The 22,098-nt window shown below is 56.7% G+C and overlaps 1 protein-coding gene and 1 non-coding gene across 4 annotated transcripts in view; both read left to right on the top strand.

The window, feature by feature from the left end:
* AFF1 (ALF transcription elongation factor 1) overlaps positions 1-16,185 on the top strand; it is a 148,838-nt gene extending 132,653 nt beyond the window's left edge. For all 3 annotated transcript variants that reach the window (XM_056111519.1, XM_056111520.1, XM_056111521.1), the window contains 9 exons: positions 5,956-6,059; positions 6,892-7,132; positions 8,331-8,422; positions 8,593-8,653; positions 10,149-10,285; positions 10,583-10,651; positions 11,374-11,511; positions 13,779-13,963; positions 15,660-16,185. In XM_056111519.1, coding sequence (XP_055967494.1) covers positions 5,956-6,059; positions 6,892-7,132; positions 8,331-8,422; positions 8,593-8,653; positions 10,149-10,285; positions 10,583-10,651; positions 11,374-11,511; positions 13,779-13,963; positions 15,660-15,766 — 1,134 coding nt within the window. In that variant the 3' untranslated portion in view covers positions 15,767-16,185. The remainder of the gene's footprint in view (positions 1-5,955; positions 6,060-6,891; positions 7,133-8,330; positions 8,423-8,592; positions 8,654-10,148; positions 10,286-10,582; positions 10,652-11,373; positions 11,512-13,778; positions 13,964-15,659) is intronic.
* On the top strand, positions 3,039-3,145 carry LOC130020875 (U6 spliceosomal RNA). The gene has a single exon (XR_008792070.1). It is a non-coding gene; the product is annotated as a U6 spliceosomal RNA (small nuclear RNA).
* Positions 16,186-22,098: the final 5,913 nt, after the last annotated feature.

Here is a 22,098-nt window from a genome sequence, read left to right as displayed (position 1 = left end):
CAAAGCCTGGCAAGCTCCCCGTGACGCATTCAATGTGCCAAACACAGTAACAACAAGTCTAATGATTTGTTGTGAGACGGTACTGGTGCCCGCTCGAGCAAATCGATGGACAACGGGAGGACAGTGCTACAGTGCTAAGGTTTAAGTCCAGTTTATGCTTTCTGGACTTGGGGGGAGCAGAGTATGGCTGAGCACCCCTCAATGCACCCAGGCGGTCGCAGTGGTTTGGGAGGGTCGCCTAGGCCCTGTGTGGGACACGCTGTCGGCCTCAGCCCCTTGGATCTGGGGTCGCATTGAATGACCCGAGCTCCTTAAACGTGGGGGCAGCATCGCTAAATGTAGGGGTCCCAGAAGACTCAGCTGCATTGACGAAAGGTTTCTGGGCCCGGGTCCGGCTGGTTCTCAGGCGGCTGGGGTGGGGGTCGGGGGGCAGCGGCCAGGGCGTCTGCGCTGCTTTCCTCAGTGCAGAGGTCACGCGTGAGAAGGGTCGCGAAGCCCTGGTGTCGACAGGTCACTGGAACTCTCCATCTGATCTGGCTGTTTCTTGCTGGGGACGTTCCCGACCTGGTTCCCCAAGCGTTGCCGGTGCTGCTGTGCCCTGAAGGGGGGACGGTGTGTGCCGGGGTCTGCGGACTCTTACCCCTCACCCCGGCTTGCTCTTGGCCTGGGGGTTTCTTCACTCCCTGCCATCAGGGTCGAAGATCTGAGCCGCGCCCCCCCCATCCTCCCGGAAGCTCACAGTGGAGTGCTCACAGTGGAGTGCTCACAGCCCGGAGGGAGAAAGTGGCCGGCGCACCTTCCCGTCTTCTCTGAGCCTTGCACTCAGCTGTGCGGTGCAGACGCAGGTCCTGGGAAAGTCGCCAGCTTCTATCCAGCCACCTCTTTCCTGTCCCCGAGGGAACACAGTGGGGTCTTGGCGGGGTCTCGGCTGGAAGGAGGCTGCTCGGGCATGCCGCCGCCCCCAGTGTTGGGGGCCGGAACCTCAGACCTGGCGCTCTGCTGGATTGGGCCAAGAGGGTCCCGGGGCAGAGGCCTCAAGTCCACTTCAGCTCGTCCTGCACTGGGGACCCCTTGTCCGTGTTTCCCCCATCCCTCCCCCTTGGGGCAGCCCTGGACTCTGGTCTCAAGAGAGCTCACTTCTGCGGCCACTGCCCGCTTCTCCCCCACCCCCCACCCAGGCCTGGACGTGCAGCTCCCTGGACAGGCCGTGCCCGGCTCACATTCTCTCCCTCCCTGTGCCTCACCCCTGCCCTCGGCTCCACCCTGTTCTGGGACAGCCTGACCCAGTGGCTTCAGCAGAGCAAACAGCCCTGGCAGGCGGGCGCTGCCGACCTCCCGGCCTTCAAGACCACCCTCTGGGCAGGTCTCGGAACAGGCTTGACCCTGGGTACGGCACAGGCACAGGAGGATTGCTGGACCCCGAAAAATCTCCACACGGCTGCTCCCCGCCCTCTTGCCTTCTGTTTTCCTTCTTGCAATCCAAATTCGGCCTTTGCTGCCAGCAGAACGGCCCGGCCCTCTTGACTGGCGCTTCCTGGACCCATCCCTCGCATGTCCTGCCACCCTGGTCCTCGGCCCTGCCCCTTGGCCGCCGCACCCCTTGGCCACTCAGCTGAAGGTCCCTGGCCGCTGACACTTGCACTAAGGGCCCGGGGCAGACAGGCGAGGACAGGCTTCCAGGTCACAGTGTCCGGACTCGCTGACCGCAGGCCTGGACTCGGTGAAGCAGAATCAACACTTTTTTTGTTTGTTTGTTTGTTTGTTTGTCTGGTGTTTGTTCGGTGACTCACTTTCTGCCAGCTCCCGTAATCTCAGGAGCTTCTCAGTTGCCCCCTGTTTGGGGAGGGGGACCCAGCAGTGGCCCTGTAAAGGGTGTTTTTCTAGCACGTGCCAGGGGCTGTGGAGGATGGCAGGTTTGGAGTTCGGGTTTGGTGGTTTCTCGGTCAGTACGGTGCTGTTCTTTTCTCGTGCACAGCAGTGTGGGGGTGGGCTGGAGGGATATTTCCATGTGTGGTCAGCACGGGCGGCCACTTGGTTGTAACTAGCGTGGACAGACACAAAGAAAGATGGACTCTCCTCCCACCTCGGGCTCTGGCGTTTGCGTTTGCGTTTGCAATGGGAAGTAATCTTGTGGGTGATTCACGCTCACCTCTGCCTCGGGGACTTAGCTGTGTGTCACTAACTGCTCGGAAACTAACTTGCTTCCTTAAAAAAAAAAAACAGAAAAAAAGAAAGAAATTGATTATTTTCAAGCAGCGTGTCACACATACACATTCTGCCTCTGAACTTGTGGTTCTGTGGCTTTCCAGCTGGCTGTGGGCGAGAGGGACTCTCTGGACCCCTCAAGCAGAGCCCCTGGGGCACGTGGCCTCTTCACGCCAGAGATGGGCAGAGGGAGACCCGGCAGTGGCCTCTCTGACACCGTCACTTGATTTTTCTCTGCCAACATTGCCTCTCCCCCCAGTGCACGCTTTTTTGTTTGTTTGTTTTTGTCTGGGGCCACACCCGGCTCTGCTCAGGGTCACTCCTAGTGGGGTGCAGCAGACCCCCTGCGGGGATTGAACCCAGATGGACTTCGTGCGAGGCAGGTGCCTTCCCTGCTCTGCCTCCATGCCTGTGTGTCACCAAAGGCCCTGCACCGTTCTTCACACGCTGGGTCTCTGCTCACTCCTGGGCCCCCAGGCGTGTCCCCTGTTTCTGCAGCACGGGGGTCCCTCGACTGTGGGACAGACCCTGCCTCTCCAGTGTGGCTGGAGGATGTGCTTGTTTCCATCACGTTTTCCTTCCTTGTCAGCTTTGCAAGGCGGTAGTTCCCAGGGCCTGGGGTGATGGGGGCCCCTTGTCCTTGGGTGCAGCCCGGGCCCCAGCACAGACGGAAGGACACGCGCCCGCCCTCTGATGACCAGCTCTTGTGTCCGGGCAGCTGACGGGGCTTCTTACCTTATCTACATCCACATTCCCTAGCGTTCCCTTTCTGCTGCAGTTCACTGGGAGTTCTGATTCCAAGTCGCAGGTCGTGTCTAGGAAAGTGTGGCGTGGTGCTCGCTTCGGCAGCACATTCGCTAAAATTGGAAGGAGACAGAGAAGATCAGCGTGGCCCCTGCGTAAGGATGACACGCAAATGCTTGAAGCGTTCCATACATTTTGCGCAGCCGGTGGAGGGTCGGGTGTTCGATCAGGGTATGACTGAAACTCAAACGTGAACGTTTGGTAACCGTTGCTACGGTGATTCAATTAAAAAACAAAAAAAAAAAAGAGAAAAATGTGGTGTGGGGACAGTGGTGCCCAGTAGAGAACTAATAAAAGCCACACAGGATTATTTTTTGGGGGGTCACACCCAGTGATGCACAGGAGTTACTCCTGGTTCCTGCACTCAGGAATTACCCCTGTTGGTGCTCGGGGAACCCTATGGGATGCTGGGAATCGAAGCTAGGTCGGCTGCGTGCAAAGCAAACGCCCTACCCACTGTGCTATCGCTCCAGCCCCCACACAGGATTTTCATCTAATCGTCACATGAAGAATATTAAGAGAGGCAAAAAATAAAACCCACCAGTGAGAATCGCTTTCAGACTCAGTACAGGGGCTGGAGAGAGAGAGAGGGGGAGGGGGGGCACACCCCTTGCCTCCTTGCCTGAGTGTCTCCCGGCGGGTCCCCAGAGCTGTGCCTGCTGGGTGAGGATGCAGATCACCTGGCCTCTGGAAGGGTCTGGGGTCGCCCTCCCTCGGAAGGGGTCTTCCCTGCCCACGTTCTCCCACCTTCGTGTTCCACCTGGACTTGCTCTGCCGAGCGCCAGGAGAGGGAAAGGGGGTCGTGTGTCCCGCCTGATTTCTTCCAGGGAGTGCCAGAGTGCTTATTAGTCTGGGCAGAGACTGAAACGACACGTCTTAATTTATTCTTTTTTTTTTTCCTGGAGAAATGCAAGGAATGAGGGGCCGTGGAAACCAGGGCCTCCCACGATTAGCTGACTGGAAGTCGGCTCTGCTTGTCTTGCCGACTCGGTGAAGGATGTAGGTTCTCCTCACACCGCCCTCCCCTCCCCCAGCCTCCCAGGATTGTCCTAGATTGACTGGGGGTGTCCCAGATTCCTCCTGCTGAGCTGACAGTGGGGGGAGTTTCCTTCCAAACAAGCGTCAGGTTCATTGCGGGACCTCACGTGTCACTTCGCCCGTGGCCCTGAGCCCGGTCTGCAGCAGGGGCATGAAGTCTCTGCTCTGCGTGTTAAACCGTGTGTAAACCTGAGCGCCTCGGAGCTGGTGGAGCACAAGAACGTCGGGAAGACTTCTCCTTGTGAAGCCTTCTTTGTTCTCTTAAGAACGATGCACCTTGGGGCTGGAGCAATAGCACAGCGGGTAGGGCATTTGCCTTGCACGCGGCCAACCCAGGTTCGATTCCCAGCATCCCATATCGTCCCCTGAGCACCGCCAGGAGTGATTCCTGAGTGCATGAACCAGGAGTAACCCCTGTGCATCGCCGGGGGTGACCCAAAAAGCAAAAAAAAAAAAAAAAAGAATGATGCACCTTAATGACATTATATACTGTGCTTCAGCTGGTATTATCCTGTGCTTCTGTGGTACTTACTTCCTGTAGGGGTCGATGGCCCTTCTCTGTCATTTCCCTCTCTGAACTCACGTGTACAGCCCTTTGTTCTCTCTCTCCTCTCTCTCTCTCTCTCTCTCTCTCTCTCTTTCTTTTCTTCTTTTTGGGTCACAGCTGATGATACACAGGGGTTCCTCGTAGCTCTGCACTCAGGAATTACGCCTGGTGGTGCTTGGGGGACCATATGGGATGCTGGGAATCGAACCTGGGTCGGCCGCGCACAAGGCAAACACCCTCCCCGCTGTGCTATCGCTCCAGCCCCAATCCTTTTATTTTCTTTTGAATTTTTGGAAAATGAGAAACGGCCGCTTCTCGAAGAGCATACAGGCATACATGTGTATGCTGACATATAGAAACAGTGGTTTCCTAGGCAATCGCTGAGAGGGGGTTTTTCCGTCTGTTTCCTTCTTCTTCAACGGCGTTCTGATTTTCCATTAGGAAATACCTTTAAGTGCACCGTTACTCAGTTTACCATTTCTGTTCTCGAGGCTGAGGCTGGAACTTGGCCTCGCTCAGCCGAGACGGTGGTCTCCGGAGCCATTTCCCTGGTCACTGACTCCCCCCAGGAAGCAGACCAGACTGGGCAGGAGGTGGCCTCACCCCGGGAACCACCTGAGGCTGCCTGGTGCGAGTCTGCATTGGTGCTGGCTCTGAAACTTGGTGTCAAGGTCTGCTTCTTCGTCCTGTCAGGCCGGGGAGGCCTCAGCCCCTCATCTCAGGGGGCTGGACGCAGCCCCCTCGCCCTGATACTACATGGGGTGGCTGCCCAGAGCTTCTCTGCACATTGCGATGTCTCCCAGGAGCCGATTTGTCTTATCGCTTTACTGGATTTTTCTGTCTTTTTTTCTCTGTAAGTTTATGTATGACAGAGATATAGTTTTTGTTGAAATTTACTTGGATGTGGATGTAAGCAATAACACAGCGGGTAGGGCATTTGCCTGGCATGCGGCCGACCTGAGTTCGATTCCTTCACCCCTCTCAGATGGCCCTTAATCTGTCATTTCCCTCTCTGAACTTGGGCTCAGCAAGCTGCCGAGAGTATCTCGCCCACATGGTAAAGCCTGGCAAGCTCCCCGTGACGTGTTCGATATGCCAAACACAGTAACAACAAAGTCTCACAATGAAGACGTTACTGGGCCCGCTCGAGCAAATCGATGAACAACGGGAGGACAGTGCTACAGTGCTACTTGGATGTGAGGGGAAGTGCGTGTTTGAGACAGCCCGGCCTCCTCCGGAGTGGAGAGAGCAGGAGACCGTGTCAGAGGAGAACACGGCCGGTGGACCAGGCCACTGCACCGGGGGCTTCTTGCTCTTACGGTTGTGTTGGTGACAGTCTGTCTTGCTCTGCTGTGTGACAGGGTGAAGGAGAACGTGACCATGACAGCAAGAGAGTCAGGCTGGAGAAGGAAGTGAAGCCACAGTCATCCTCCTCAGTGTCCAGCAAGGAGTCTTCCAAAGCGAAGTGAGTGTGAGGAGGAGCACCCGGAGAGGGGGCGGGTCTCCCGGCCTGAGGAACAGCAGTCGGGTGGTCGCTCGTCGGTGGGCTCTCAGACTCCTTCCTTAGGGGGGTAGATGGCATGACTGGGGTGCCCCTGTGGGGACCCTTCTGTGGAGGCTGGCAGTGGGTGGAGTCACAGGCCGCATTTGATTCGTGGCCGTTTTCCCAGACCGCTGGCGTTAGCTTCGTTCTAAAGGAACATCCCAGGGGGCTGGAGCGACAGCACAGCGGGGAGGGCGTGTGCCTTGCATGTGGCCGACCCGTGTTCAGTTCCCAGCATCCCATATGGTCCCCTGAGCACCACCAGGGGTGATTCCTGAGCGCAGCAGAGCCAGGAGTGACCCCTGAGCATCGCCAGGTGTGATCCAAAGAGATTTAAAAAATTAAAAAATAAAAAATAAACAAAATAAAATAAAGGAACATCCCAGAACCCGAAGGAAACCAGGAGGGCCTGGCCCGTGTGCTGTGGCACAGACTCCCCCCGTTTCTGGGGTCGGCACTCGCACTCAGGGACTGAGTCGGAACCCGCAGGGCCCCGGGCATGGTGGCTCCCCAGGAGAGAGTGTCAGGGAGGCGTGAGTGGGACAGTCGCCTGTCCTACTCTGACTCGGGAGAAGTCGCTTCCTGAAGTGGCTTGGCTACCGTGCGAGGTGGCAGAGGTGGGGAAAGCCGTGGGCGTAGAGAGCAGGGCTGAGGTGGAGCGAGGCCGCCGTGTGTGCCTGTGTTATCCGCGGAGCGCAGGGCAGCTCTCGCTCTCCTGGGCCCGGGCCTCAGCCCTGCCCTCGCCGTTTTCCAGAGCGCCCCGGGCCCCCTCCGAGAGCTCCCGCCAGGACGCGCTCCCCGCTGCGCCCCGGACCTCGCCCTCCCCGCACAAGCCCGCCAAGCACGCCCAGAAGCGCTCCCGGCGGGACGCAGAGCCCGGCGGCCAGGACACATCCCGGAGTGCCAGCAGTGCCAAGGGCGGCCACAAGGACCCTACCGTCCCCAAGCACAGGAAGGTGGAGGCCAGGGGCCCCGGGAGCGCCGCGGAGCACAAGGTGAGCACAGCTGCCCCGCCCGCAGCCCCGGGAATCGTCTCGAAGGGGCCCTGGGCAGGAAGGGCGCTTGCCATGGGGCGGCCGGCCCAGGTTCTGCATGGGTGCCCTGAGCACGGCCACGCACCACACACACGTGCACACACACACACACACACACATACGCACCATATGCACAGATACACACATGCACACAGGCACATGCACACACACAATTTTTTTTAATTAAAAACTATATAATTCTCACTATATAATTGCAACTATATAATTGCTTTTTCAGGGCTGGAGTGATAGCACAGTAGTAGGGCATTTGCCTTGCACGCGGCCGGCCCAGCAGAGCCAGGTTCGATTCCTCCGCCCCTCTCAGAGAGCCTGGCAAGCTACCGAGAGTATCTCATCCGCTGCCAAACACAGTAACAACAACAATGTCTCACAATGGAGACTTTGTTACTGGGCCCGCTCGAGCAAATCGATAAACAACGGGAGGGCAGTGCAGTGCTACAGTGCTTTTTCAGAGCTGGTTGTTTTCAATAAGACAAAATCCAGTTGTTTGTTTTTAAAGGGCGTGTAAGATAGTTCATAATATGACGGTTTTAGATGTTGGTTGACTCCTAAAGTGGGTCAGGGACTGGTGAAAAATTTAAATAGATTTCCGTATTAAATTTCTGTTAGTTTCCTTTTCTGTTTTCTTTTTTTCTTTTTTTTTTTTTCTCTTTTCTTTTTGCAAGGGCTGATTACATTGGCTAGTTGCAGTGGTTACACTACAGGGATCACACTGGCTGGTTCTTGGTTTGAATGTTTGATCTGGTTCTTGGTTTGAATGTTTGATCTCAACTTCGATTATTGGCTGTAGGTGTGTATGGACGTGTGTGTGTGTGTGTGTGTATGTGTGTGTGTGTGTGTGTCTGTGTCTGTGTGTCTATGTGTGTCTAAGGGCTGGAGCGTGCACTTAGCGTGCAGGAACCCGGGGTTGGATTCCCAGCTCTGCATGATCCCCCAACACCCGGACATCACAGGACAGTACAAGAGCTGGCCCCTGGGCCCCGGGTGGGGGTCTGTTCTCGGGGTCCCCAGGACAAGCCCAGCCCGCAGCATCAGCTGACTCTTAACTCCTGGGCGAGGGCTGGCCAGGGGGACAGCTAGCTCGGTGGGACGGTGCCCCCGGGTGTGTCTCCTCTGATCCATGTGGCTGTCTTCCCAGGGTTCCTCTGCGGACACAACGAGCCCTTTCCCAGTGCCTTCTCTGCCCAACGGGAACCCCAAGCCAGGGAGGCCCCCCGTGAAGCAGGAAAAGTGAGTCTGCCTGTGCCCCCATCCCGTTCCCTCCCTTCCCCTCCCCTCCTATCCTTCTGTCTCTTCTCTTCTCCTCTCCTCCCCTCCCCTCTCCTGCTGGGCCTCGGAAGCCAGCCCGCCTGACCAAGCCCTTCCAGGGCCCTGAGCTCTGAGTGTTTCTTCCCTTTCAGACAACAAGCTGACGCCCACATGAAGGAGGCCAGGAGGCTGAAGCAGAAAGCAGAGGCCGCGGTGAGTCCGGCCGGGCGCTGAGAGTCCTGCCAGCCCACGGGGCGCCCTCGAACGTCCTCTCCCGGGCCGGGAGGCGGGTGGTCTTCCCTGGGTGGATTTTGGTTTTCTGTTGCTGGTCTTGTTGGCTCCCTGGGGGGTCTCCTTATCCTGCTGCGTGGCCTCTTTGCTCGGGGAAAGCAGCTTCTGATACCGTAAGTGTGTGGGTTTGCACTCACCGCCGAGCATTCTGAAAGTGGGTGGGGGTAGCCTGCAGACAGCCTAAGGTGACCTTAAGGCCCCTGGAGGACCAGTCCGAGTGAATGATGGCCACCCAGTGGCGGGGGGGTCCCCGGCTGTCGGGGCTTTCAGACTCCACCCCGGCACAGTCAGCTCCGCGGCCTGGGGCCCACCCCGACGCCCCAGAGGCCCACCCGGCCCTGCCAGGTGTGACTCCAAAGCCCCTTCTCTCCCCCTCCCCACCTGCCCGATAAACAGACTTCTTCTGTGGCGCGCAGGCTTGGAAAACCAGCTTTCTGGCAGGGGGTGGTTTGGCTGTCGCTTCGTGATTGGCCTACGGGATTGAACCCACTTGTGGGTCTCTGCGACCGTATAAGCACTTTGCCCTTGGTCCCGCTCAAATGGGCTTTGGTTTACCTCAGGCGGCCTCCAAAACTGGCACGTGTGGCGCTTGGGGCCCCGCAAGGAGCATGGGGGGCCCAACCCCCGCGGCCGTCACTGACCCTCTCAGCCTGGTTGCACAGAAGGAGCCCGTGTGTCCATCACCCGCTGCCGTGTGATGCAGCTTCAAGGCCGAGTCTCACGCAGCTGGGCAGTGCACAGGGCGGTCTGTCTGCCCATCTTTGGGCAGAGCAGGGGGTCTGAGTGCGGTGAGGGGAGGGCGCCCCCGTGTCGGGCCCCCAGAGCTCGCCATCCCCCACTCCAGGGACTCTCCAACAGTCCCCATTGTCTCTGGGGATGGACTGCCACGCTCAGCCCCGACTTCCCGGGAAATATACACAAGTGACCCCTGTTGGGTGTGAGACCCGAGGCATCTGCATGCAGGGTGTAATGCTTCCTGCCACTGCACCAGCAGGTCAGCACCCGCCAGATACTGTGTCCTCATCCTGCCGTGTGGAGTAGGGCTCTGTGCTTGGGAGAATGATGGGATCTGTCCTGCCCTGAGCGCGTGTCAGGGCTAGACCCGGGGGAATGCTCACATTCCTCCCGCCCCAAACGTGGGTCAGGGCTGGACTCGGGGGAATGATCACGTCTCCCATCCCGAGTGCGGGTCAGGGCTGGCTTCCTGTGTAGCCTGTATTGGAACTTTTGCGGGACTGTGGGGCCGTGCTCCAGACAGGGTGTTTCTCTCCTTCTCACTGAGTGTCTGTGACGAGCTGGCCCGGGTTCTCATCCTGAGGTCACTCGTCGTCCCCCCGACGGCGCTAGGCCTTGAAGTCAGAGGGTGGTGGCGCCCCGCCCGAGCCCGTGCGTGACTGCAAACGCTTCTCTCCTGCAGAAGGACAAGGTCGCCAAGGCCTTCAGGCTCCTGGAGGCCGCGCTGTCCCTCATCGAGGGCGGGATGGCCATGGAGTCCGACGCGCCCGCGTCCAAGGCGGCTCACGCCGTGTACGCCGAGGCCCTAGAGCTCGTGGGGTGAGTCCTGCCCCACTCCCAGGACCCTGGCCTGGCCCCGGGCTCCTTGGGGGCTGCTGCTGGTGTGCACAGGCGTGCGAGTTCCCCAAAACAAGGCCCCCGGCAGCACGGGCATCTGCCAGCCCGGCCCGGCCCGGTTCCTGGGCGCTGACCCGCCCTTGTCCTGCTCGCTGGCCCCGTTTCCTTTGATCTGGACTCCCGCGCCGTCGGGAACGCCAGACCCCCAAGGATGCGGTGGCCCGGGGTGGGCCCTCCTGCCCCTCCCCTCCCACCTGACACCCGCTCTCTTCCTGACAGTGTCGCCATGGCGTTAAAGGCCCTCCCCAGCGCCAGCTCCACGCAGGAGAAGGCGTTCGCTATTCTGTGGTACGTGCTTTCTTCTTTGGCTCTACACCACATCGGCCTTCTCATCTCGTCCACGCCGTCCCCACAATGCTCAGCGGGCCCCGTTGTCTGCAAGGCAGGCCAGGGGCTCCGTCAGGCCTTCCCGGGACTTGGGTTTTGCTGAGGGCTTGCTCGGGCTGTCCTGTGACGGGTTGCAGTCACTCTTTTTTCTTTTTGGGCCACACCCAGCGATGCACAGGGCTTACTCCTGACTCTGCAATCAGGAATCACTCCTGGCGGTGCTCGGGGGACCATATGGGATGCTGGGAATCGAACCTGGGTCGGCCACATGCAAGGCAAATGCCCTACCCGCGGTGCTATCACTCCAGCCCCTGTTTGGGTTTTTTTTCAAACAGGAAAATTTTCGTGAACGCTTCGGTACTCTGCATGGTCCGTCCCTGAGCTAGTTAATCGCGAAACGGCCCCATGGCGTGTCTCACCCCCTGGGCTCGCCGCTCCCTCTCGTGGCGTCGTTAAACCGAACCCTTGTTCGCATGCGGCTTCCCACCTCGACACCCCTCATGCGACTGACCTGACGTGTGGTCCTCCAGATGCCCCTCGTCCGCTCAGCAAGGGTTCTCCGGCGGCCTTGGTGGGGGGCTGGCGGGCCCTGCGTCCCGGCCCCCGGGAGGCCAGAGGCTCCCTCCCCCGCAGAGACGCTGCCCCGGGCCACCGTGACTTCATTCTCCCCCGTTCCCCCACAGCCTGCGGTGCCAGTCCCTCTTGAACATGGCGATGTTCCGCTGTAAGAAGGACACCGTCCTCAAGTACTCGCGCGCCCTGAACGAACACTTCCAGAGCTCCTCCAAGGCCGCGCGGGCTCCCTCTCCCTGCATCGCCAGGTAACGGGCAAGCTGACCGAGGTCCCTCCCGAAACGGAGCCGCTTCTTCACTCGCTCCTGGCCTTTGTGATCATTCGTGACGTTAACGTCATGGCTTTCGTGTGCGACCTTGTCGACACGCGTTCATGCGCCGACTTGCAGCTTCAACCCTTTCTGCCTTAACGCCACAAGGCGTCTGCTGTTGCGGCCTCACAGAGAGAGAGAGAGAGAGAGAGAGAGAGAGAGAGAGAGAGAGAGAGAGAGAGACACTGCCCTGAGCTAGGCCTTGTGTAGCAGCCGGAGACCAGAGCTCTTTCTGCACCTCAGTAAACTTTCAGGGTGGTTCCTTAAACCATAACTTTCAAGGCTGGAGCGATAGCACAGGGGGTAGGGCGTTCGCCTTGCATGCAGCCAATCCGGGTTCGAGTCCCAGTATCCCATATGGTCCCCTGAGCACCGCCAGGAGTAACTCCTGAGTGCAGAGCCAGGAGGAACCCCTGAGCATCACAAGGTATGACCCAAAAAAGCAAAAAAACAAACAAACAACAAACCCAGAACTTCCCAGACGCATGTGACGGGCCATTTCTTTGGGGGCCTTGTGGGCTTGCAGTCCAGTTTGTCCTTCCACGTGGGCAGGAGACCGGGCCACAGAGAAGGAAACTCTTGGGACACTTGGCTGACTTTCTCCTCGCACACAGCCGGCCCGAGCTCCATCTCCAGCAGCCCTGGTCGGCCCCTGAGCACCGCTGGCTGTGTCCCCCAAATGAAAAGGAAGCTGAAGAACCGGTTCGCACTCCTTGAAGAGTGCCTGGTTCTGCCTGGTTCTGGTGGGCCTCGTCTTCTACGCACATGCCCGCCAAGACAAGCCCGCGGGAAAGAAGGAATTCCGCCTGGCCGGCCCAGGGAGTACTGGCTGTGAGCTGGCTTCTCGCTTCCAAGACCTCTCCCCACCGAACTTGGGGACCGAACTGGAAACCGGCAGCTTGTTGGCGTCCCTCTCTCCGGGCTGCCGCCAGAGGGTGTGGTGGGCGGTGGAGGTGGAGCTGTTGTGTTCCCGGCCCGCTTGCAGGGGACATGGAACGCCCAACTCACAGCCGCTGTAGCCCAGAGCTGTTTGGTTTCCCGTCACGGACAGGTGCCTACACAGGACACTGGCCTGCAGCCTCCGCAGCGCTTCTGCATCTTTAGGCAAACCCAGGCAGTGCCCCCGGGCACACCCAAGGCTCCCCCCACCCACCCCCGTGGTCCCCATACCCCTGGGGCCACGCTGGTCTAGGCACTTGCACTCGTCTCCTTTGCCGCCCACCAAGCTCGTCAGTAGCTGCAGTGCCGGGTTTTCCTCGGAGGAGAGAGCACAGCCGGCCCGGCAGCTCTGTCAGGGGAAGGTCCGGGCCCCCTGCCCATCTTTCCCCGCAAGGCTGACAGGAGCCTGCTCTGTGGGGCAGAGAGTGACGGGCACCCAGTGGGGCGGGCAGGACAGAGGCTGGCCGCTGGGTCCCGGTGTCTGGGAAAGTCGGGGGCGCAGACCCAGGGCCCCCTCCATGGCGCTGGGCGAACGTGGGGTGGCGGCAGGAGCGATCTGGCCGTAACCACGGGCGAAGGCGGGTCTCAGCAGCTGGGTAGGCCGTGCATGCATGGGGACGTGTGTGTGTGTGTGTGTGTGTGTGTGTGTGTGTGTGTGTGTGCGTGCATGGATGGGAATGTGTGTGTGCGCATGCATGCATGGACGGGGATGTATGTGTGCGTGTGTGTATGCATGTGTGCATGCCTGCACGGATGGGGACGTGTGTGTGTGTGTGTGTGTGTGTGTGTGTGCGCGCGTGCGTGCATGGATGGGGACATGTATGTGTGCGTGCATGCATGAATGGATGGATGTGTGTGTGTGCCTGCGTGCATGGATGGGGGCGTGTGTGTATGTGTGTGCATGCGTGCGTGCATGGATGGGGACATGTGTGCGTGAGTGTGTGCATGCATGCATGCATGAATGGGGATGTGTGTGCATGCGTGCGTAGATGGGGACGTGTGTTTGTGCGTGTGTGCATGGATGGGGACGCGTGTGTGCGTGTGTGTGTGCGTGTGTGCATGCAAGCACGGATGGGAACGTGTGTGTGTGTGTGTACAGGCCTGCCAGCCTGCCCTGTGCGGCCAGGGGCCAAGGCCAGCCTCTAACGCTGAAGGCCAGATGTTCTAGCCTCATGTTGCCACTCCCGGGGCAGCTTTGGGACTCGGAGGCGGGAGACCCGTGCCTGCGGCCACTGACCACGTCTCTCCTCCTGCCTCCCTCCCAGAAACACGGGCGCCCCCTCGCCCCTCTCTCCGATGCCGTCTCCTGCCAGCGCTGGCGGGGTGGGGACCAGCGGGATGCCCGTCACCATCCAGAACATGACGTCGTCCTATGTCACCATCACTTCCCACGTCCTCACTGCCTTCGAGCTCTGGGAACAGGCGGAGGGCCTCACCCGGAAGAATAAAGGTGACCTGGCCTGGGGGGGCGGCCCGGGTGTCTCTGCACCTTTCCCGGGGTCTGCGGTCTGCTCTAGCCCACAGTGCTCCGGCATCACTGCCCTTCACTGAGTCCCCGGGCCCTGCAACACTGTCCCGAAGGCCTTCACTGTCCCCCGCCCCAGAGCCCGCAGTTCTGTTCACAGGGGTGAAGGCTTGCTTTTCTTTCTTTAGTTATTTCTTTTGAAAAATTATAGTTCAGTGGGTGGAGAGATAGTACAGTGAGTAAGGCGCTTGCCTGGCACACGGTCAACCCAGGTTCGATCCCCGGCATCCTACATGGTCCCTCAAGCACCGCCAGGAGTGATTCCTGAGTAAGAGCCAGAAGTCAGCCCTGAGCACCACCGTGTGTGACCCCTAAACAAACAACAAAAAAATGATAGTTTCAGTGATGTGTCCTGCTTAGTTCTCCTGAGAAATGGATTGTATTGTCTCCGTTCTGCTTCACAACTTTGACACAGTTCTTTCTTGGGCTCCTTGGCATGAAGGCAGATTTTCGTTCTCAATCTCAGAGAACCCACAAAGTAGGTCTCGAGTACTTGCCTCTTGAAAGCAGGATGACCCACCCAAGGGTGGAATCCCATGGGTGTGTTTCTCCTCTCCTTGTCCAACAAACATCTGAACATTCATAATATTAATCATTTTGTATGGACACAGTAAGAGATACATTATGCTTATAGAATTGCTCTCCTAGGGCCATCTTGATCTCGGACTACAGTGCTCAGGCCAGATTAGTCTTTCCTATCCCTAGCAGGGTCCTAGTCTCGTCATTGTTTTTGGATCATGACAGCATCTGTCCATGATCAAGCTCTTAAGAATCGTGGCACTTTTGCCTGGCCCATTTCGATGCCAGGGTAGCTCACAGCTTGCCCTCGGTCCATTCAGTCCCTCGTTGAGACCCTGCTATTGCGTCGCTAGGATCTAAGGGCAACTGAGGCTTAAGTCGAGAAAACAGATGCCCAGGGATAAATAAGATTCAAAGCCTAAGTTACAAAAGCATAATATTAATTGTCTTCCTGTATCTATACAACAAGGACATTGTTTTAAAGTAAACTATTCATAAGATGTAAGGAGAGGAGAAAGGCGATAGTAACTTACAAGTTCAATATCCTAGAAGGATCTGACCTTGCAAATTAACAGATTCTGATTAGGGGGAAAGCTGATGAACTGGTTGGGGAAGAGAGCATAGAGAAAAGATTACAGATAAAAAAAGGAATAGGAGAGACTTGGAAACACTGTGATGGGTGTAACCTGATAAACCTAAGCTCCTTGTGGCAAGGGAGAAAGGACAAATCAGTTGTCATCCCATAGCACCTAAATGCTGAGTGTTTGATGTGGGATTTGTTTGTTTTGTAATCAGTACCTTCAGGACACTAAAGTCGAAATGTTGTGTTTTCCAGTGCCAGCCACAGAGCTAAAAAGCACAAACCTCATAGCACCCCTGCCCCTAATAGCAGAGGGCTACGGAGACGTATAATCGCGGGGCATTATAACAGATCGAGAAAAGCTTGCTGTGATTAGTGAATTGCAGGCAACCCGTAGTAGCTCACACAACCGAAAGTAAAATTCATGCAGATAGTTTCCTTGATGTGTGTGTGTGTGTGTGTGTGTGTGTTTATCTTTGTGTGTGCACGTATGTTTACCTGGTTCCCGTTTTCGTCTTGCAGATGTTCTTGCTCAGCTTGGCACGAACGCGTGTGCCTTGGCACTCAACAGCAGCTTGGCCGACCTGGTACAGCACGCCAGGCAGAGCCTCCAGCACCTGAAGCCGTGAGCGGGCGCCTGGAGGCTGCGGTGATGGAACGCCTTGGGGACTCTTTGCACATTGGAAGCCTCTGAAACGGTCTCATGTTGTCTCGCCAGTTTACCCGGCCCCAGAGAAGCCCCGAGGTGGCCGGTGCGCTCGTCCGTGCCAACTCGGAGCTGTGCGCCCGGCACAGAAGACCCAGCGGGGGCAGGGGACGGAGGGCCCACCCCACGGCCACCTCGCTCCCGGAGTCAACGGACAAAAGTGCCGCGGCACCTCGGGGGCCTTGGGAAGGGAATGGTCTAGAAACATTTCCGCCACGTGCGAACCAGCAGGACGCGTTGCAGGTGGGATGAGGCTTCCAAAGCCACGTCATCCCATCTCTGTGCGGCCGTGCTGGTCCACTCCTGGGGTCAACATTTTTAACAGCAGATTTTGTTGCAGGGTTTTGTGAGCAATTTTTTTTTTCTGTTTCCTTCCTTTCAGAAAGTTCTGGGTGAAATACTTGTTTTATGAACTCTTAGCGGTCATCTGTAAAACATGTGTTACGAGAGGCTCCCTCGCACCCCACTTTCTGGTCTTGATAACAGAGTCAAGCAGAGGTCCAGGCCCCCCCCCCGTTGCCCAAGGCCCACCACAGGGAGACTTTCTGTCCCCCCAGATACCCGGAGGCCCCACCGCAGGGAGGAGCCAGCAGGCAGGGGATGGAGCTCCGAGAGGTCTGGTCTTGGGTCTCAGGGGCACTGAGCTCTGGCCGACGGTTCTGTGGTAACTCACTAAAGCCAACGCAGTTTTGTCAGTGAACAAAGGAAAATGAAATCTACTTTCTAGAGAGGCTATATTTTTCTGCTACAAATCCTTTTATATTTATAGAAAAACTAGACCCTCAGAGCCCTTAATTGTCTAGAAGAAATAAACTCACTGAGAAGATGTGGGGATTTGGGGTGGTTAATTAGACTTTAAAAAAAAAACGGGGGGAGGGGGGGTTGGGGGAGAGACAAAAAAAAAAAAAAGACCCATCACCACATGCCTTCATTCCGGAGTATTTTCAGTCAGCCAGACTCGGCAGGGAGAAAGAGCTGCGTGGGTCCCCCTCGGTCACGAGGGCCGTGGCCGGGGTGCGCCAAACGGATTCATTTTGAGTGCGCGGAAGTGAACTAATGCAATCCGAATTCCCACAGGCACACGCTCACCTGCTTTCTCCTTGAGGCACGGGAGTTTTTTTTTTTTTTTTCTCGGAAGCATTATTTTGAGTGCAGTGTTTTTTGATCCCTTTCAAGAAAGAGGTAGTAGCATTTGCACTTGGATTCAAGTGGAGGGTGGGGTGTGCCCCCTCCCCATTGGCTCGTCCTCCTTCCTCCCCTGGGCTTGGTTGCTCTCCAAATGCTGCAGGGGTGCCGAGCGCGTGAGTCTCAGGACCACCGGCACTCGGGGAAGAGGGTCTTCTCTCCCCGTCGCATGTCTGACACCCGCGTGACGCGTGGAACAACTCCGATGAGCAGATCAAGTGTGGCAGGGGCCAGGTGTAGGCTTCACCCCGTGAGAGGTGCCGGCGTGGGCTGCTTCCTTGCCACTTAGCCAGCCTGTCCCCAGGGACGATGGCAGCCTTGGTGCCCCAGCTGCCCAGTGGTGCCACTGTCCCTTTCCCTACTCGGGGCAGGGGCGACCGGGTGCAGCCCAGCACCCCCAAGCACACACGATTGAAAAAGACGTTTCCCCGTCCACACCCCAGACAGGCCTGGAGAGCGGGTCGCTTCCTCCCCGGCCTGGTCCGAGGGCTTCCGGTTTTCCTGTTTCATTGATTGCTTGAGACGTGAGTGGCTCTCCAGAGGTCGATTTGTGCTCTTGGATGGTGCAATAGTTCCTGTCCTTCTGCCACATGCATTGAGCCTGCAGGAGAATTCCTGACGGCCGCCTTGGGGACGGAGTGTGGGGAGGGAGTGGATGAATCCTTGGCGTCCACGCAGCCTTCCCGCTGTTGCAGCTGTACATAGGAAGCTATTGGATCTTTGCACTTTCGTCACTGTGTGCTGGGGTGGGGGGAGGGTCACTGGGAGGACTTGGACATGCCAGGTTCTTATGGCAACAGTATCAGCACATACTTCACCAGTGAGGCAACAAACACGGAATTCCTTGAGTGAAAACTGAGCATAAAACCTTGCCTGGCCTTTGCCACTACAGCTTCGCCTGTGTGTGTGTGTGTGTGTGTGTGTGTGTGTGTGTGTGTGTGTGTGTGTGCGCGCGCGCGCGCGCGTGTGTGTACGCGCGTGTGTTTTTTGCGTGTGTCTCCTAGGAAGTGACGATACACTTCTGTGCTCTCACAGTGGTGTTTTCCCGCGTTCTGGAAGTGGTTAAAATGTGAATCGTGGAACTTGCATTTCCGAATGCAGAGAGTGAGACGGCGACAGGCAAAGGGTGTTGTTCCAGCCAGAGCGGCGGCCAGAGCTGGTCTGATGTTAACGCTTACTCCAGCACTGCAATGGAAAAGCATCTGATTCCTTTTTTGTTTTGTTTTGTTTTTGTTTTGTAATGAAAGCACCTTTACTTTATAGACCCATTTGACCAAACATTAAGCCTATTTTCCTCGACGAATTGGACCACACTTCTCTCCCTGTGTCTATCCTCTAGTTCAAGGATGTTTGGAAGCAAACCAACTGTGTTTCTAGCTAAAAACTTGCCTTAATCGGTACCTTAAATACTAATGTTGGGGACCAGAGGGCTAGTACAGGGGTCGGCGCGGACGACCCGACTCTAATCCCTGGCAACCACGTCGGTCCCCAGGAGTGAGCCCTGAGCACCGCCGGTGGGAGCCAAATTCAATACTCACGTTGGTGAGAGCAGGAGTTTGCTCTTCGTTATGATTCCTGCTCAGTAAGTTTCGAATTCAAAACCACTGTGCCCTCCAAAGTGAACAGAACTCTTTATCTCTGATGTGTAGAAGTGCTGTGTGTGTGTGTGGGTGGGTGGGTGGGTGTGGGTGTGTGTGTGCGCGCGCGCTCACTTGCACATAGACCAAGAGACAGATAAATGATGATTTGACTGTGCCTTTTTTGACCAGCTCTAACTTAGAAATAACGCTGTATTTATTTTTGCTGTGGCTTTGAGATTGGCTCTCGCACCTTGTGTCCTTCGGATTCCTTAAGTTGAGGCGTATTTGTGCGTGTGAAGGTAACTCATCGGGAGAGGCTTGATGCCGGCCCTTCGTGTTCTCCCCTCGTCCCAAGGCTTTATTTTCTCAGACACTACTCAGACTCTGACAAACTTTGCCTCTGCCCCTCGGGGTCCCCTTTGTCTTTCTGCTCCTCCGAGGGGCCGTCGGCTCCCGGCAGAGGGCTGGGGGTGCCCGCCCGGGTTCCCTCCCTCTTTCCCCCAACCCCCTTGTCTCTGGGTTCCTCTCCTTCGCCTTTGGTCCTGTGTCGAGCTGACGGATGCTGAGTGTTTTCCTGTGCCTTCTTCATTGTCTGTCATTTTGCTTGGTGGCCGCAGCCCCTCCCCACGGCCCTGGGGTTTCCCATCAGACGGTGTTGGGGGCTTCCTGGATGGTGGAGACCCCCCCGACCGCAGTCGGTCGTGCTGGTATCTCAGTGCCCGGGGCCGGGCGGGGTCGCCAGCCCTGTTCTTGCCTTCTCCCCCGGGACTTGGCAAGCACCAGCCACCAACCCCTTTCCTAAGGTGACGGTCATCTTTGCCTCCCTGTGGGGGCGGGAGGGAGGGTCAGTTGATTCTCTCACACGGGAGTACTAGGTACGGGATGGGGAAAGAAATGCCCTGGGGATGGCAGGAAGGCAGGGGACCATCCGGGAACAGCGAGTCCGGACGGGGAGCTTGGCTTCCGGCAGGCGTTGAAGTGACGCTGAACACGGACAGTATTAACCCGCCTTGGGTCCCCTTGACTGCACGTCCCTGTCACATACCAAGTGTACACTCTGTGTGTGTGCGTGTGCGTGTGCGTGTGCGTGTGCGTGTGTGTGTGTGCGTGCGCGTTCGCTCGTGCACATGTGTCCTAAATCTTGTTCGAATTTTTTTTCTTCTGAATGTGATCATGTCTTGGATGATACCTGAGCAGGTTTGCCTTTTTTTTTTTATTTATTACCATTATATGTTATATTATATTATTATATATATATATTTTTGCTTTCTTATAACTTTAGAGAAAAAGATAAATCTTGGTATTATTAAAATTGTTTTAAAAAAATGAAATACATTGTCCATTTGAGAAATGAGAATCACCGGTCCGTCTCTCGAATGACACGCGTTTTCCCTTGATTGCGGGGCACTGTGCCAGCTCTGTCACCCCTGATGTGCAGTGGCGGGGTGGGGGCAGCCCCCTGGAGTCTGCAGACCACGCTGGCTCTTTTGGGGTCCGCGTGCCCCACCGCCCTCGGCGATGCGCCCCCAGCTCGGGGCTGCCGTCAGTGGGATGTAGCTGCCTTGTATAGTCTTTTCAAAAAGACACCATGCTCTGTGAGACCTATGTAATCTATTTTCTTTTTTTCTTTTTTTTTTTTAAGAAGAAAACTTTGCAGAAGATCTTTCCAAAGACAACGTGCCACAGGTCTTTTGCTTATTGTTCTCTGTAGTGAGGATCAGTTGCTGTTAGAAACAAATGTTATATTGACTAATTCATCTTCGGATTCTTTCCTTTTCACAAGAGGATCGAGCTGTTAAAAAAAAAAATAAAGAATAAAAATGTGTAGAAAAACCATGGGGCTGAGCCTCTTCCACTGGGCTGGGTCGGGGGTTCCTCGCACTGCCCTTGCATCACCCCTGACCCCTGACCCTCCAGAGGGTGGGGACAGGGTCGCTGGGGTCCTGCCCACGTTCTCTCTGGTCGGAACCATCACCCATGGCACTGCCACTTGCTTCCGTCTTCCCGGGGGTGCACAGAGTCAGGGAAATTGGGACGGGGGGCTGGAAGGGCCTCCTGGTTCCCCCCTCCAGCAGGGAGGGTGCCTGGGCCACCACAGGTCCTGGAATTGGGCTGGAACGTAACTTCCCGCATGTGCAGCCGGCTCTCTCCAGGGAAACGCCTGTGGTGTGGCCAGGGCCTTGGCGCTGCCCAGCCCACTCAGACACAGTCCACTCACCCAGTGCCTACACTGTGCGCCCGCCTCCTCCTGGACTTCTGATCTTCCTGGAATGTGGGTCCCAATGCGACCCGCCCTGGCCAAAGTGACAGCACCTAGTGGGTAGTGCAGGGGCGTCTGTGCCAGCCCGCGGTGCTAGGTGGCCTGAGCCTTCATTCTGATTCTTAGCCACTGACCTAGCAGGCAGTTCCCGCTGGGATTTCACGCGTGTCCCTCTCCCCGCCCAGGGCTGGCTCCCATCAGCGTCAGAGCCGGAGAGGGCTGGTGCGGGTTCCTGGCCCCTTCTTAACACATACATCCTCACTTGCCTGAGGGCCACCCTGGCTCCGCACTGCTCCCTGCGGTAGACTTGCTCCAGCCCCCTGAGCACTTTTTTTTTCTTTTTGGGTCACACCTGGGGATGCACAGGGGTTACTCCTGGCTCTGCACTCAGGTCCCTGGCAGTGCTCCTGGGACCATATGGGATGCTGGGAATCGAACCCGGGTTGGCCGCGTGCAAGGCAAACGCCCTACCCGCTGTGCTATCGCTCCAGCCCCAGCATTATGCTTTCATGACCATCCCCAAAGCAAGCTCTTCGGGTCACGGTCCTCCCGTTGTTGATCGATTTGCTCGAGCGGGCCCACTAACGTCTCCATCATGAGACTTGTTGTTACTGTGTTTGGCAGATCGAATACGTCACGGGGAGCTTGCCAGGCGGCAATATTTTAACACATTCTCTATAAAAGTCTATTTTATGCTGAAGGATAGCATTTCCCGGGACATCGCCCAGTGGGACCAAAATGGCATCTCAGGGCCTGAGAGGCTGCAGGGGTTAAAGCACTTCCCTGCACACAGCCAACTCAGGTGCCACCGAGGCACTACCAAGGGCGACTGACCCCTGAGACCGCTGGGTGTGGTCCAACCCCCCCCCAACAAAAAAAAAGCCATTGTGTCATCTATGGAGGTTTCTCAGCATCGCCAACATGACATTCCAGTTTCTTCAGTTGTCTCCAAAAAGTTTGATTGTTTATTTTTTCTGACCAGATTCCAGTCAAGTTTGATGCATTATTTTTTTTTTCTTTTTGGGTCACACCTGGCAATGCACAGGGATTACTCCTGGCTCTGCACTCAGGAATCACTGAAATTTGATAAGATGAGAGTTTTTTTTTTTATGCTTTCTGGCTAATGATACTTAAATTTAGTGGAATGAAAAAACAGTTGTAAAAAAATCAGGGATTTTACATTGCACATCAGAATAACTGAGACCTGTCACAGTTCGTCCTTTTTTTTTT

This window comes from Sorex fumeus, unplaced genomic scaffold, assembly GCF_029834395.1.
Source record: "Sorex fumeus unplaced genomic scaffold, SorFum_2.1 ptg000013l, whole genome shotgun sequence".
NCBI classification, from domain to species: Eukaryota; Metazoa; Chordata; class Mammalia; order Eulipotyphla; family Soricidae; genus Sorex; species Sorex fumeus.
The sequence above is the reverse complement of the archived record's forward strand: the minus strand, read 5'-3'. Positions and strand labels throughout refer to the sequence as shown.